Source organism: Pteropus vampyrus, unplaced genomic scaffold (genome assembly GCF_000151845.1).
Source record: "Pteropus vampyrus isolate Shadow unplaced genomic scaffold, Pvam_2.0 Scaffold27, whole genome shotgun sequence".
NCBI classification, from domain to species: Eukaryota; Metazoa; Chordata; class Mammalia; order Chiroptera; family Pteropodidae; genus Pteropus; species Pteropus vampyrus.
In genome coordinates this window covers 3262003-3279802 of record NW_011888808.1, presented here as the reverse complement: position 1 = coordinate 3279802, position 17800 = coordinate 3262003, and the positions used below count along the sequence as shown (strand labels likewise).

The window sequence follows — 17800 nt, the reverse complement described above, 5'->3', positions numbered from 1 at the left end:
TATGTCAGTATTAGACTGAACCAACTAAATAAAACAAAAAACTAGACACATTATTTTATGCATACATTTTGTAAGATCTTGAATTTTTAAGTCTTACCAGAAAAACTTAAAGTTACAATTAAAAATGATCTGTGTGTAGAGTGAGTCATTGTACAGAGATGGACTCCTGTTTGAATCAGAAGTAAATTATAACCTACACTGTATGTTGTAATTAACTAGAAGTTAGATGATTAATTGTTCCAGTACTGTCTGGGACTGAAGAATTTTCTTGGCCTCAGGTTTTTCGGTACTAAAACTTAGAAAGTCCTCAGCAAACCAGAAATAGGTGATTGTCCTAAAGAAGACATTCTTAAAACCCTAAATATATTCTCTTAAAGTAGAAATATTTAACTATTATATAGGTAGAGAAAATAGGATCTGTGCATCAAATTCCATACAGTATTTAAATAGCAGTTGCTATGTGTGAAATAACATCCCAGATTGGGAATCCAAAGATGAATAAAGCTAGATCTTAAGTAATTCTAAGGACCTTGGATTAGAAAGAAAATCACATCCACAGGAGGTATATAAACTGTCTTACATTTGCCGGAATCTGCCTCAAAATGGAATGCTGTGTAAAAGAAAAATCTGTTCATTTCAAAGACTTGCAAAGATATAAACAAAGACAACCTTTAAAAGATAGCATGCAGTTTAATTGGAATGAGTGAGAAAAGAAGAAAGGAATAAGGTTCCACTTAAAGAATGGCAGCATGGGGAACTTGCAGACATACTCCCCAGTAAAACACGTATAGATGGTGAAAATTATTTAAAAAAAAAAAAAACAACAACAACAGTAAAACAGCTATTTGCTGTCTCTGGAAAATTTTCTAAAAGCATTCAGCAAATGAAGAAACATTTACTCAAGAAAATCTACTAAAACATGATCAGCAAGAGATTGTGGCCCTTGTTGCAGGTCCTACCTCCTTCCTCCCATTCCCATCTCCCAGCTGAGCTAGGAAATCCACTCTAAGCGGATGTAGTTCAGGAAACAAGGCTCCTCACCCTTCAGCTCCCAACAAGGGTGCAACATCTTACCAGAAGGCACAGGACACTAGCATTTCTCAGCTTTTCCAACTCCAGAGTTTTAAAGGATAAATTCCCAGTGAGTGTGGTTGGGAGACTGGCAGCTTACTTCCTCCACCCAACCTCACTCATAGGGCATAGGCTCTACCCCCAGCGGGTAGGTGATATGCATCCCAATCATTCTTGCCCCATCTTGCTAACTCCTGGAGAGCCAAAATGAGACCACCCTCTGCCTTCGCCCAGTGACTCGGAATTTCCCAGGGTTGTAGAGAGTATATAAGAGTAGAGAACCCTGAAGCTCTTTTGAAAATATTCACTTTTCTTCATTTTTTCAGCTTTAATAAACATGAAATTATAAAAGGCAATAATTATAACACTGTTTTATTGGGCTTTTGGCTATATAGGTATAATATGAATAATTATATATGTAAATATATGTATACATACACACTTAATACAACATAGCTACATAGGAATAGCTTTTCTACAGTTTATTGGAATTAAATTAGACTGATTTAGAATCTGATAAGATTTATGTGGCAAAACCTAGACCAGACACTAAGAAGATAACTCAAAAAATGTAATAAAAATTATTTAAAAAATAATATCACACTAGGTATATTTACTTAATACAAAAGAAAATAAGCAGAGGAGAAATATAGGAACCTGACACCACATTATCACAATTTTTATTTTATACAAGTGAAAATAATTGGATCTTACCCCATTAAATGAAAAAAATCTGAACTAATAAGTTTAAAATCTTTCTTAAAAACTACCACATTGTTGAATAACTCTGTGGACATATTAAAATGACTGAATTGTTCAGCATAAATGAGGAAATTGTATAGTATATGAGTAAAGCTATTATTTAAAAAAAGATTAGGGAAAATTAAGTGTATGCTTGAAAAGTGACAATTTATTGGAGTACTTGAAGTAGAATACTTTTGTCGAGGTCAGAACAAGAATTCTGGTATGAAACAATGATTGGAAAGTACTGGATTCCATGCTAAGTACTAGAAATAGATTTCATTCTGCATGGGAAATAGTGTTAGCCACTCAGCCACGTCAGTACCTTTAGAATCTCCAACTCTGCTTAAATGCATTCAACCACATCTGCCCCAAGTATTTGGACAGTCAATATTTAATTATTCTCGGTGCTTACTGTTTCTTGAAGAAACTCATTATGACCTTGCATAGTCTGATATCAAAGTCTTTGTTATGTTTATATGAAATCATAATTTCTATAGATGTCATCCTTCTGTCCCTATCTCCATTCCACTAAAACATAACGAGTGAGTCTAACATGTTCTTTCCATGTGTCCTTATCAAATTAAAGGAAGCTAGCATATTTTCTTGTCTTCTTTCTTTCAGCCTGCATATCCCTAATTATTTCAAGTATTCTTCAAAGCCCATTGAATAAAATCTGTTTTACATCCCTGATTGTTTTGTCTTTCCTTTTTGTTTGTTTGTTTGCTTGAAGGTGACATTGGTTAATAAAATTATATAGTTTTCAAGTATATAATTCAATTATACATAATCTGTAAACTGTATTGTGAGTTCACCACCCAAAGTCAAATCTCCTTCCACCACCACATATTTGACCCCTTTGATCTTTATCTACCTTCCCCCTGCTCCCCTTTTCCTCTGGTAATCATTAAACCATTTTCTGTGTCTGTGAGTTTTTGTTTATTTGTCTGTTTATTTGTTGCTTTAAGTTTTATATCTCACATATGAATGAAGTCATATGGTTCTCAACTTTTTCTGACTGACTTATTTCACTTAGCATGATAATCTCAAGATCCATTGTGTTGTTGCAAATAACAGTATTTCATCTTTCCTTATGCTGAGTAATATTCCATTGTATGTATGTAGCACATCTTCTTTATCCAATCATCTATCAAAAGGCACTTTAGTTGTTTCCATGTCTTGGCAAGATTCTGGTATATGAGAAATGCTTACAGTCAGGTCCCATTCTAATATGTACACCATATGGCTTAAAATTGATTAACTTTTAATCCATACCCTAATTATATGCCTCTATATTGTTCATTACCCAAAGAATCATGTCCCACCTCCTTAATATAATTTACAAGGTCTCCCTTGACCTAAATCCTGTATCTTTTTTTTATGTTATTGTGCCTCACAGATATTTTTTTCATAATTCCTAACTTATAGTCAGTCCCCACATAAACTATGATTTTGCTACTGCTTTCACAGCTTCCTGAAATATCTTCCTTCCTCTCTTCACTTTGTCTACCTCACTCTTTTCCTGAATAATTCCTCTACAGCCTTCTAATACCAGCACGATATGTGCAGGAAGGTTTGCCTGAACCAATAGGTTTTGAACTAGGTGTCTTTTCTTTGCATTGTTTTAGTGTCTGTGTTTCTCAAGCAGCTGATGAAATCTGTTTATATGTGTTTGCCCAACTAGATTCTGTATTGGTGGGCATTGTACTTTTTTTATTTTTATAAGTCTCAATCCTAGTCCAATGTCTAGAATATAGTGGGCACTGAGGAAATATTTAGTGAATGATACAATTAAACAGTTAGTCTACACCACGAATTCTTTCAGAAATGCACTAGTAACTAAGGATTCAGTAGCAATTTTCTTAAATCGCGCATGTGCCCAGTTGACTAAAAATGCTGAAAAGGGGTATTGTGAGAAAATGCTTTCTTGTTCAGAAAAGATTATGTAATAGGGAGAATTAAACTCATTATATTCTATGCTCCCTGACTTTTAAATATGTCTCATAATTGTGCATTTATAATTTTTGAGAACATTCCTAAGAGATAGGATACTACATTGAAATCATAAGAGATCAATGCATTCTCAACCCTCAAGTCAACAAGAGAGTTAGCAAAAGCAGATTAACAGCATAATTTATGCCCTGGTCCTATAATACTCAGCATCTTCTGGTTCAGAAATCAGTTATTAACAAATATTGACAAGTTAAGAGTTATAAATTTCATTCAGAAAGGAAAGTAGTTTTGATTTAGCACTGAAATGATATGCAAACTGTCAATTTGAAATAAACAGCTTGACAAAAGAAAAGTTTGCTCTTTTGAAATACATGTTTTAACTAACTTTCCATGATGGACTAGTAGATCACTTTCTTTGGCCCGGGGATTTAGGTGGGCTGATTACGTTGATGTCATCTGCTTCAGCCTCTGTTTGTAATGACCTTGCCTTAATACATCTGGCCAGAATAGTGTTGATGAATATGTGATGCATTGAGCTCTTGATTAGCAGAGGCCTTTCAATTAATGTTTTATTTAAAATTGGTAAGTATATGATGATAATTATAAGGAAAATATTGATGGTATGTTACAAATATCAGTTCTAAAACTTTCTAGCTATGTGAACTTGGGCAAATTTCTTAATGTCTCTATGCTTCAGTTTTTTCATATGTAGCATGGGATGATTAATAATACTTATTTTTAGGTATCTGTGGGATTTAATAAGTAAATATATGTAAGCATTTAAAATAATGTCTGGCACATGGTAAGATTTCAAAATGTCTATTATTATGATTGAAAATATGTTTGAAAATAATTTTACATACATTACCCTATATTTCTGCTGTTATCTAAAGGCTTATATAAATGCAACTTCTGTGTTTTTATTCATTTTCTTGGCTTTTTTTAGCCCAGCTGCTTCACACAAAGAAAAGGCAATTCTGTTATTACCAAGAAAGTTAGCTAATAAAGAAGATAAACAGATATTATTAGCCAAGGTCACTGTTTTTTTTTTTAAAGGTGTCTGGATATATAGAGCAATAAAACAACAATGGCCCTTGTATATGTGTTTGAGAAAAATATTTCTGTGCAATTACCACATTGTCAGTTAAAAAATGTCCCCTCGGTGTTTGTAATATAATTTTTTTTTTTTTTTTTTCTAGCCATGAGAACAAAGATTCTACCTCCGTTCTGGCCTAAGTTCTTTGTAGCTGTTTCCAGATGTTTTCCCCAGCCCCAGCTCTTCCCAAAGCCACCATTAAAAAATCTTTTTACCGCTCGAAAAAGTTTTAATATTCAGCAGGTTAAAGAAATCCATGGTCAGCTTTAGAATTTTAGTCTCTGCTGAGCTTTCAAGATGTCAAGACCCTAAAATAATATGAACAGCAGGAGTACTAAATCTTTCATTATTTCCAGTTTCCCCTTGAGCATACTGACTTTGCAATAAAGAAGCTGTCATTTACACTCTTCTTTATTGCAAGGTGGGTAATAGCTACAGGGAGAAAAAAATAAGAAACTGTGTCAAGTTAGCCTGACTGCCATTATGATTAATGTGTAATCATTGCACATTTGCATCTACTCTTTTTATATACAGGTACTTCATAGATTGGAAGAGTGATGGGGACAGCTACTTTACAATAGATGGAACTGAAGGAACCATCGCCACTAATGAATTGCTAGACAGAGAGAGCACTGCACAGTATAATTTCTCCATAATTGCGAGTAAAGTTAGTAAGTATGGCGTGGATGGAATCAATGTTATACTGCAGCTTTTGGATTTAACACTCTTAAACGAGACCCTGCTGAGGTGTTTTTCACTTTTGGACTGACAGCTGAGTGGTCTCCTGGGGAAACTCAGAAAGCTGTTCCTTTTCCTCATAGCATAAGTCCAGAGAAACCGTGACACCTGCCAATGAGTACTGTTTGCAAGATTGCATGAATATCTAGTAGTGCATTTCATTGTGTGACCTCCTCTCTTTCCACACTGTAACCTCAAAAGTCCCCTGGAATTCCAACTTCCTTTCCACACCAGATCCCTATATATACTATGAGAGCTTCATAGACCAAGCAGGAGGAAATAATTGTAACATAAAATCACCCATTCTGAAATATTTTCTGAACTTGAAGAAGACATTTCAAAAAAGCATCCCCTTTCCTTCTCTCTCCTTTCATTACGATGTAATTTTAAATAAACAGCACTGTGGAATGTACAGGAGTTTTAAACACAGGCTTCAAGGAACAGCTCAGAATCTACAGGATCTTTAGAAAGGACTCCTTGGCCCAGGACGAAATCTTCTAGACTGAGAGTGAATTTAGGTCTTATTTGTTTGTCTGGGCAATCAAGGATCTTATCACAACTTCCTAAGGTAACAGATTAGGGTGGGAGTGGTGACCTCTGGCTATTTACATAGTTGTTTGTGACAAAAGTGCATCTTACCAGTCCTTCCCCTATGGTCTTTTGAAAGACTTGGAGAAATCCATTTTGAGTAGCTTTCATTTTGTTTCCTTCTTATTTCATTTTGCACATCTGGTACAAATACTCTGGCAGCTAATTTCCCCTCTCAATACTGCGAAGAGCTAACTGTGAATGTTTCTGTTGAGGGGTTTTTGATCAATTTCAACTCAGCGGGGGGCAAATAGGAAACAGTTTTGTTTTTCTTCCACAACTGCTTCCAAACATCAGTAGTCAGACACCTATTCCCAGTCTTTAAGTGATGTCTTTAGCTGATTTCATCGCTCTTTGGTTATTCCGATTATTAAAGGTAAACCTAACATAAAAAAAATACAGCATCCATCTTGTTCATTTGAACAGCAATCTGTCATGTAAGAAGACTAAATACACTGAAGCTACCTTACTAGAAAGGTCACAGGTTGGTGGTCAGGTTGGCCATCTCAACTCAGTTCAGCCTTCCAACTATACCTGCCAGTGTGCTAGATATGTAAGTGAAACTTGAAACATCTAGTCTAAACCACTTGCCAGCTGAATACCACGTGTAACCATATAACCATATAATCTCTGTCCATTTGAAATGGAAAATATACGCAGCCAAACACTTCCAAATTCTTACAAAATTGTGAGAAATACAAAAATTGTAGTTATTTCAAGTAACTACATTTGGGGTCATTTACTGTTACACAGCAATAGCTGACTGCAGAACTTAATGACACCATAAGTTGGAACTATATGATTCCTTGCTTGTGGGGATATGATTCTCCAGTCTGTTGGAGTGGAAAAGAAAAAGGGAAATAAAAATGCACAAATCTCTATCTGCCTCCGTATAGTACTCCATTGGTTGCCACTACTTCAAGGGCTAAAATGGACTGGCAGCTAAGGCTGTTGCCCAAACATTGTCTTTTTTATGTGATTTTTGAGTTATTTGATGTTGGAGGCTCTGGTATCCCATCTGCATAGGAATTTGATATAGGCAGCCGGTGGGAGACCTTATAGCTTCTGAACTGCAGGGTCTCCTTGCAGAGCAGGCAACTCCCTCGGGTGACATAATAGCATGATTTCTCAGTTTCAGCTCCTTTCGGTTGTGCGCACTTGACTTGGAGGAAATTCACGCAATCTCATCATTCTAATCAGGCACATTACAGGCTGCTCTTCTATTGTTCTGCCATCTCCTTTCAAATCTGCCCTCCTTGCTCAGTTAGGCTTTGAAAGCAGATTATCCAGTCACTATCTGAGCAGACACTTTACCAGAACAGAAGCCAGTCTCCCCTTTTTGGAGCTCCACCCCCATTCTCTTTGTTTTCCTAAAGTCTTCTTTGAGACTTTGCATCTTTCTTTCCTCCTATACTACATCTTATTACAATTACATATTATTTATCATTCTTTTCATGCCAACTTGCAATTATTTCATTCATCTTGAATGTTAAGGACAGCTTAACCATATTGTACTGAGAAAATAAACTGTAGTTTTCTAAGATCTTTGGCAAGTATAGTGAAAATGACTTAACTAAGTTATTGAGTGTAAGATCTCCATGAACCATGTTACGTTCACTCCAATGGCTTAGACATAGTAAGAGACAAATAATCAAAGACAATTTCTTTAAATAAGTTTGATTTATCAAAGACTCATTGTCCATAATAAAATATTTTTAATTTCAAAGCTATCCAGTTTAACTTAAACTGTCTTTTAAATGCACACACAAAACACGTGCATTTTTTTTTTTTTTGAGGTAGGAGTAGCAAGCCTCATACCTTAAGTCAAAATGAAAGTCTGAGGATAGTTAATTGATCACCTGTATGGTAGACCTGGAAGGATTTTTTTCTCCCCAATGCCTTCTTAGGCCACCCAAACCATCATCATGGTATAGAGACGCTCAGAGTAGTATGTCCAGCACATTCAGTCAGAGCTTTAAGCTTCAATCAATTTGGAAAATTGAAAGAGATTATGCACTATTATGGTGGAAGCATAATCATTGATTCTCAAAAGCTTAGATTTTTTTTTAAGCTTAGGGAACCCTATTTTTTAAATTATAAATCGTATAAGGTACATGCTGGCTCTACCACTCCAATCCACTAGCTGTAGTATTTATCTAAATAAGAATGAGAAAACTCTGGTACGTGGAGTCTCATAACCTGTGTTGGCCCTTACTGGAATCTATGCAGAACTGTGACTTAGACACATAATACACACACACACACACACACACACACACACACACACACACACACACACACACACAATATAAGAGTGATGCCAAACTAATATTTCTAAAATATCTACCCTGGTCTATTCCAGTATCTAAAGTCCATTGGGTGGATTTTAGGTCCCCTTGGGAAGTCTGTTGAGGTAAACACGATATGTCTTTGTAAAAAACAAAGAGGCTAAACACATACCACATGGTAATTAAAGATTCAGCAATAAGAATAGATTATTGTTAGCTTATTTTTCTTGAATTCAGAGTTTGAAAGTAAACTTTATTTATATTCTAATGCATAAGGCTGTTTTCATTGATTGAACTAACCAGCTGAGCAGAAAACTATCATCATAGTGAATGACTGAAAAATAAATAGCCCATGCTTGCCCTGCCAAGAAGAACAAAATTGTGTAAGTATACCTTATTGCAGATTGAACTAGCATATGTTTGGCCCTGACTCTTCTATAAAAACTCTCAGGCGAAATGAAATGGTACAATGATTGAACAACTTTCGATTAATTAAAAAGCAGTCATTAATCAGTGGTGCTGTAGTTGGAGGTCCAAATAATTTTATTAGACTTCTAATAATTCTTTTATGCGTTACTGCTTTGCTGTTTTTATGATACTAATCTTGAGACTTTTTAAAGAGACAGAAGCTCAAAAATTCACTTCATTCACATTATCAGAAATTTTCAACATGCAAATATTTCTAATTCTTTTGTTCTTTTTTGGTGTTACTGTAACAAATATCACGAGGCAAAAATAACTAAAAATAACTACATTAAAATCCTAGAACATATCTTATGTAACTATAAAATAAAATTAAATTAATAAAATAAAATAAAATTCTTTTCTGGGTCATGTAGTTATCCAATGACAATGGATTGTTTTCATTCATTCTGGGATAGGTCAAAAACCAGTGAATTAATTTACTAAATGCTATATTAAGAGAAAATTTTGTACTTATATATATAATTATGAGTTGAAGTTAAATTGTTGAGTAATTGATTTTTAAGGATATTTGGTATATACGGCTACTTTTTATAAGTTCCTTTTACTTCAGCATAATGCAAGTGACTTTATATGTACAGAAAATCAAAATCTGGAATTTCTATTTGTAATTCAGACTGAACATAAATTTATACATTTTTTTTTTATAAACTTGTGTAGAATACTATTTAAGTGCAGGGCACTATTCGTTGTGGGTTATGAGAAAACTAAGCCTGAAGTCTATCCTTAAGGATATTAAAGTTTAAGAGCATTTTGGGGTGGCCCCAACTAGAGAATTTTAGAAAGTTACAACTATGCAAATTATGCTTACTTCCAGGAACTTCAGATTTAGGTGTACTCTCTTAAAACCTCCAGAGGGAGGTTTCAGAAATTTGTGACTGATCAGAATGTGGTCATTAAGTGATGAAGGATGTAAACAGAAAGAAATAGATTTTGTGGTAGAATTTTATGAAGGATTTTATTTGCTCATATGTCAAATAGTTTGCCATAAAATATGTTCCTAGATAAATAAGAAGTACCTATGTTTTCTAGAATAATAGTAAGTAATAATAACTTAAACTACAAGCCAAACTATTCTAATAGCTTTATATACATGAACTCAAGATGAGTATTATTGTACACAGTGCATGAGTGAGGCTTGCAGTAGGAGACTCATTGTAGGAAATGGAGACCCAGAGATATTTCGTTTGTAGCCTAGTGTCACACAACGATTGCTGACCAAGCTAAGATTTGGAGTTTTCACTGAAAAACATAATTCCACAGGGACAGGTATGCACTTGCTATACTTCATTCCACTTCCTTTAAATGAGTTAGTAGTAAAACTAGTTGAGGTGATTTTCATATGCATAGATAATTAAAGTGCAATATGGTAATAGATACATTTTACAATGTACATATCATTGAACTGGGATTATTGTTAGTCTTGGCATCCATCTGCCTATCTATCTATCTATCATCTATCTATCTATCTATCTATTGACTTATCTATATTTAGGCTTGTTAGACTTTTTACCTATTAGAATTCTGTAGCGAATTTGCATTTTAGATAGAAAATAAAAGACAAACTATAAAAATAGGGAAACAGTGTGCAGTGCTGTGTATGTGACAGTGGTGTAGTTAGGTAGGTTTCTATCTATGCCCAGCAAGTGTGTATTACCAGATGAGTCTCAAGCTATAACAAGAGTAAATAATGAGTTCATTACAATGGATCATTTTTGATAATCTCTTTATGTTGAAAAAGTTTGTGTATCTACATTACACCATCTCCTACTGCTGGCCACTCTCAGATAAAGGCAATGCTTTCCCAGTGCCAATGATGTCAAGAAGATCCTGGGCAACATACGTGACAGAGGTGGATGACAACCTGCTCAACAAGGTTATCAGCAAGCTAAATGGAAAAAAAAAAAAAACATTGAAAACTTCATTACCTAGGTATCAGCAAGCTGGCCACCATGCCCACTGATGGACTATGGCCTTCTCTGCTGCCCTGGGACCTGCAGCAACTGCTGCTGGTTCTGCTCCAGTTGCAGCAAAGGAGAATGGCTGGACGAAGTAGTTGCATGCATCCTTGGCGACATGGGGTTTGGCTACTTCAATCAGAGTCCTGCTCCCCTCAGAAGTGATGTGATTTCTGACATCAATGGTATCACTTTTGCCACACAGAAAGGCAGAGTTACATGAAGGTAACTCACGTGGATATGAGATGTGTAGATTATGGGGAGCTGTTTTGGAAGGTTGCTTACTGTATTGGTTCTTTGCAGCTATACAAGTCACTTGAAAGATGAAGCATGTTTAGAAACCATATTACCTGGCCCTAGACACTGAAAATGCTATGAAAAAGACAACAACCTGTCTGAATTCATTAAAACAGTATCAGAATGTAAAGTTCTGTAAGAAAGAACAATTATTTAAATCATTCTTTTTGGAGGCATAAATAGTATATCATAGGAATTGTCATTGAACAACATCTTTAAAAGATGAAAAATATACTGATGAAATAGAGAGAAAAGGAGGATATTCTAGGTTGAAGAAACATCTAAAATAAAGGCATGGAGGTATCAATGTTCATGTTGAGATTAGATATTGCAAATACAGTGGTGCAGTTGGTGTCAAGGGCATATAAAGGGAAATAGAGAAAACACATTCAGAAAGGAAGCATGAGATCTGCACTCTTAGCAAGTTTCAAACATATAATATTATATTATTATTTTATTTTTGAGGTACAATTTACATATAGCATTATGTTAGTTTCAGGTATATTTGTATGTATTGCAAAATAATCACCACAATAAGTCTAGTTACCACCCATCGACATGCAGTTACAAAAGGTTTTCCCTTGAAATTACTTTTCACATCTACTGCCTTAGCATCTTTTAAATATGCATTTTAATATTATGAACTGTACTCACCATGCTGTCCATTACATCCCCAGGACTTCTATTGCTAGAAGTTTGTACCTTTTAACCACCTTCACCCATTTCTCCCACACCCCACCTTCGGTAACCACTTGGCAATATATACAAACATCAAATCATTATGTTGCACACCTGAAACTATCATAATGTTATATGTCAATTATATCTCATTCTTAAAAAGTGAAAAAAAAAAAAAGAGGAAATCTGAAGCTTTATTAAACTGAAACTTAAACGCCTCAGGAAGAATTTGCAGTTTTTCAGCTGGGTTTATAAGCCTATCCTTATTCTTATTGTTTCTGCTATGTGTCCCCAGCCTAACATGTGTCCAACGAGGCATATCACTTCTCCAGCATTCATCATTTGATGGGTTTGGAAGGTGGTTATGCTCTGGGACCTGCATTTCTATAAGCCAGCCAGTGCTGGGTGACTCTGGTTAACCTCACCAGGATCAAACAGCAAGGGCGAGTCTGGTGTTTTAGCAGCATACTTTTCTCCCTAATTTGGCCAGTCAGTTTTTCAAAAAGTTATTAAAATTCCTATACACTTTATATAACTTGGGACAGTTTTTAAAGGACATATTACTAGATCACATTCAAGGCATACTGAATGAGAATTTCAGGGAGTACTGCTAAGAGGTCTTCATTTTAAACAGGTTCCCTGGGTCGTTCTAGTGGACACTAATTTTGAAACCAACATGCCAAATTCTCTAGTGTCCTAAAAATGAGCATGGATTTGGGGGAACAAAACAATGGAATCACTTAACATGAATAGATATGCTTACTCAGAGATTGTAGCTGACTTTTGAGGACTAAATATAACCATTGGTTTCAATTCTAGATTGGAGTTTTTTTTTTTTTCTTCTTGTCCAATTAATTGCCCTTTTCTTACTTTTCATGGATGCCTTACTTTAAATGTACAAGTCTAAGTAGTTTATCTATTGTTCTGTAATTTCCTTTCTTTTTCCTAAATAACTATGTAAAATTATTCTGCATTTTCAAGAAAGGTAAGTTTGGTTTATACTAGTGTTGCAACATTTCAGTAGTACTTGTAAGAGTAATACTTTAAAGAGAAAATCACTTCATTTATATAATTTATATAATTGTAAATATCGATACCATTTTACAAAGCCTTGTAATGTATTATCTACTTGGAAATAATAATCATTAACATCACCAAAATCATCAACTTAATTTAGAAATGATACCAGTTTTTCTCACTATTATATGCTGTGGAAATATAATGAATTCAAATTTATGTTGTAATAGCTTATATTTTATTTTAGACTTTCAACTGCTTATGGGTATACTACCATAATCAAACTGCTTAGGAGTACTTTAAATCAGTATAATTACTCCATCAAAATCACATGCACAACAATAATGCTAGGTTTATTTTTCTTCTTCTTAATTAGTATCTAGTTTTCTCAGAAAATTATAACTACATGACGAGCTTTTCACCTAAAGTTTGAAATTTGAATGAAAATGTATATATAGATATACATTTAACATCACATACCAAAAATGAAATTCAAAAATTGGCAACACGTATACATGAAAAATGTTATTTTATCAACATCATGCACTATATTTTATTTCATCTGTTTGTATTGTGAGCCTCTCAAGTATGAAATTCTTAATATCACAAATTTTATATTACACATCTTTGATGTCCACAGTCTCTCATACTCTCTGGAACATATGGATATGTACGTAATTAATGAATAAATTGAGGATAACTTTATACTTGTGTGAAACATATGTTTCATCTTAAATAAACAATATTTATATTGTTAAATTTTATTAATTTTTTAAGAAATTTATATTTATCACAAATAGAAATGTAACTATGACATATTGCTACATATTTATTTGTTTATTTCTTGGAATATATTAAGCACCATCCTTTGTGTTCAGCACATAATGTTTACAAAGAAAAAAACATCTTCCTTAGGTGTGCTTATGGTCTAATGGGCATCAAACAAAGTAACAATAAGAATACCATTTTATAATGTTAACATGAGAAATAAGTAAATAAGCAGGGCATTATGGGTTCATACAGAAAGATACAAGGGAAATCCTGCACAAGACTGCAGCATCTAAACTGAAAACAAAACATTTGGATGAATTAGTATAAGGAGTGTAAAAAGATATACTAGGCGATAGAAATGGCATATGCCAAACTATAGAAATATCAGAAAGCATAAGATACTTAAAGGAATATAAAGTAATTTAGTGTAGGGGGAAAAAGTGAGAGCGAGTAAAAGATAAAATTCCTCTGTATGTCTTTCTGTATCTCTATTTGTCTCTATTTGTCTGTTTTCTCTTCATCCTTATCTCCTCACAGTCATCCTCTCCCACTAATAAAGAGAATCCAGATAGGAAATATGAAGGTTTTATTTTCTTTCCTTAGAATGTTGTGATGTTTGGATTTATACCTGAAGCAAATACGTAAACACTGAAGAGATGTAATCAAAGACAGAAGTTGATTTGACTGGTATTTTTGAAACTTTATGCTGGTTGCAGAATGGAAAAAAAGATTGGAAGAAGGCAGGATCGGAGAATGGTAGAAAACATGGTAGAAAGATTTTGTAGTAATCTAAAAAAGAAACTTAGATGATTCATAAAGTAATGGCAAAGAGGATAAAAAGAAATTGAGAAATTAGAGAGTAAGTAAAGAGCCGAAATTTTGATGATCGCTATCATTTGGATGTGGGAATGAGGTGAATAGTCACTGTTAGTGGTCAGATTTTGAGATAAACAGCAGGGAGAACAGTGATAACATAAAGTAGAAAATAAATAAAGTAGAGGTATTGGGCAAAAATCATGAGGTTTAATTTGATATTCTGGTGCTTATCCAAATAGTCATATAATCAGTGTGTATACTGGTCAAGAAATCAGGAGAGTGTTTAAGTAGTAAATAAATTTGGGATTAATTAAAATTTAGATTATAATGAGTATGTGAGTATGAGAAGTAGGCCAGTGATGTGTACCTAAGCCATTTAAAGGACAGGTAAAAAGATAGAATATACAAGATGCTAATGGGTAGAAGTGACCAAAGAGATATTTAAGAGATAGAGACAACATTTTATTTGGCTAATTTGATGACGATCATCGGAGAAAGGGGAGGGTAGAGGATAAAACAGCTTTATGTTTTGTGCATTATATACTCATTGCTTCTGTGACTTTGTTGATGACAAAGAATGAAAAATAATATATAATCTTAGACTATTAATAGTTTACTATACTTCTTGCAAATGTGTGTTTCAGAGATTTCATTGTTTACTGACACCTGTTAACTAACTGTAAACAATCACCTCTTTTTTATAATGGGCTTTACATGCCTTCAAATAACTAATTTGATTTTGCTGTGATTATATTAAAGAAAGTCACTTGAGAATGATTTTTTAAATTATAGGTACTTTAACATAAAGTGAAATGGCATCTAAAGGTAAGTCTTGTTGACTGTGGGTGAATTAAAGGAAAATGTGTTGACTATCAAGGTGTCAGTGGATCATGATTCATGGAGTTTTCCTGTCATATCAGCTGCGCCTAACTCACCTTTGTTTCTTAGTTCACACTGTTTTTGAAAGTATATTTATTGATTGATTATTCAATTTCCTAGCATGTACTAGGCACTGTGTAAAACTCTGGAAGATTAAAGATGGATATTATGCAGTTTTTTCTCTCGAGGAATTCAGAATGACTAAGGCTTTATGCTATTGCAAATATTTAAAATCAATAATAGGTTTCCTCTAGTGTTTTCGTCGGAAAAAAAAGTCAATTGGTGGTATTTTTAAAGATTTTTTTCTTTGGAGATCATTTTTTTTTGTTTTATGTTTTTTGTTTTTTTTGTCATCAACAGCAGAAAAGATAATATTTGACTTTAGCATAGTTATATGCGAATAATTAAAATCCTCATTATGGATTGCTCAGTCTAGTACAAATAATACTACTGTAAGTGAACAGAATTCTCTTTAGATTTGGTTTATTTTGTGATTTTAAAGTGAACTGATTTACAGACAAAAGACAAAGAAAACCTGTTTTATTTATCGCTATACCTTGCTCAGTTTGCACTTAATTCAGTTTTCTTGGCATAAAAAGCTAAGATTCTATTCTTAAAGTTATTTTAGTTGCAATTTACTACACAGTTACAAAATTGAATTTTTTTATTATTAAATGTTTTGGGATAACATTAGTTAATAAAATTATGTAGGTTTCAAGGGCACAATTCAATAATACATCATCTAGATATTGCATTGTGTCTTCATCACCCAAAGTCAAATCTCCTTCTGTCACCATATATTTATCTCCCTTTACCCTTATCTAACTTCTATAGTTATTACAAAAAATATGGCATTTTTCCTAAAATAAAGAAACCTAGTAGCTCCAGAGTATTTTAACATAATAGGAACCTGTGTTTATTAGTACTTTATGGTTTTCAAAACATTTTCAATTCCACTTCTCATCGGTTCTTGGAAAATTCTATCATTTGGTCAGTATTTACTGAGTATCTGCTATATAAATTGTATTTTGAAAACGCACTGTTTGGTCCTTAAACATAAAGTGGCTTCCCAGGGGTGCCCGTGGCCTGATTGCAGTATGCGTGTCTCATTCAAAGTTAAGTGATGCCATCTGCAGGGATAAATCTCAGGCAGTCTTTTTGAACTTTGAGTTAGTTGATGTATATCATGGGGCAGCATTTTATATGGAAAAAAAGACTGAGTTGAATAAAGATTAAATAACTTGTGAAAACTGAATCAAACTTTTTTTTTATCAAATAAGAGAAATGCTCTGCAACAAATATTATTTTTTAATAATAGATATTTGCTGCATCTTTCTCCAAGATTACCAATACACTTTCTATACGTGTCTCATGTTTGAAATATACCATTTATTTTTACTTCATGCTATGTGAGTTTGTAGTGGTACATAATAATGAACTTTACTGTGTCATATGTGAATATGTAAACATTTCTTAAACTAATACTAACAGTGCTTTTTAATTTTTCAAATAAATTTTGGCACAGCAGGATATTGTAGGCTGTCACCATCAATCATATAGTGAGAGGTTGTATGCATTCTTTAAAAGAATCTGGATAGAGATCTAAAGTAATATTGGTGTAATGAATCTTTAGTGGCACTACAGATGAGAAATTTGGCACAAATCAATGACTAGAGAAGGTATGGTGAAATGAATATGGCATTTGGATTTTCATAGTCCTGGGTTTGAATCTTAACTCCTCATTCCTCTAGATGCGTGACCTTGGGCAAGGTCCTCCAACAATTTGGGGTAGTTTATCCATCTATAAAACTTCATAAGTTATAATTTTATAATAAAAATTTTTAAAACCTTTTTAAAACCACTTTTTCAAACCAACATTCCTTTTCATTCTTCAGGAAGAAAAACCTAACACCTCAGATTTTCCCATAAAAGAAAGGTCTTTCAGATTCTATATAAAGGCTGATTTTTCAAAAATTGTAATATTTCCAATAAAAGTAATAACGGACCAAATTTTTTAATCATCATTTATCTTTTTATGTTTTCAACAGATAACCCATTATTAACTAGCAAAGTCAACATATTGATTAATGTCTTAGATGTCAATGAATTTCCACCAGAAATAGCTGCACCATATGAAACAGCTGTGTGTGAAAATGCCAAACCTGGACAGGTATCTTATCAATATTGTTCAGAGTGTATAAAGGTCCACTATATGCATGTGTTTTCGGTTATATGAATATACATGAATACGTTTATGTGTATATGTACATATGTTTGTTTTTTTCTGAATCATATGTCTATAAAATATACCATAAGTTTGAAAACTTTAAATTAATTGTACATGTATGAATATAGAGTTAATACCACAGAAATATGGAGTTAATACCACAGGGAATAAAGTTATAATGGTCTAGTGAACATTTGTC

At 33.6% G+C, this 17800-nt stretch overlaps 1 protein-coding gene across 1 annotated transcript in view; it reads left to right on the top strand.

Annotated features, from left to right (window-relative positions):
- The window catches only part of CDH12 (cadherin 12), a 564219-nt gene that overhangs the window by 534256 nt on the left and 12163 nt on the right, over window positions 1-17800 (top strand). Inside the window, exons 9-10 of the mRNA XM_011356438.2 lie at window positions 5396-5532; window positions 17423-17544. Of these exons, the coding sequence (XP_011354740.1) occupies window positions 5396-5532; window positions 17423-17544 (259 nt within the window). The remainder of the gene's footprint in view (window positions 1-5395; window positions 5533-17422; window positions 17545-17800) is intronic.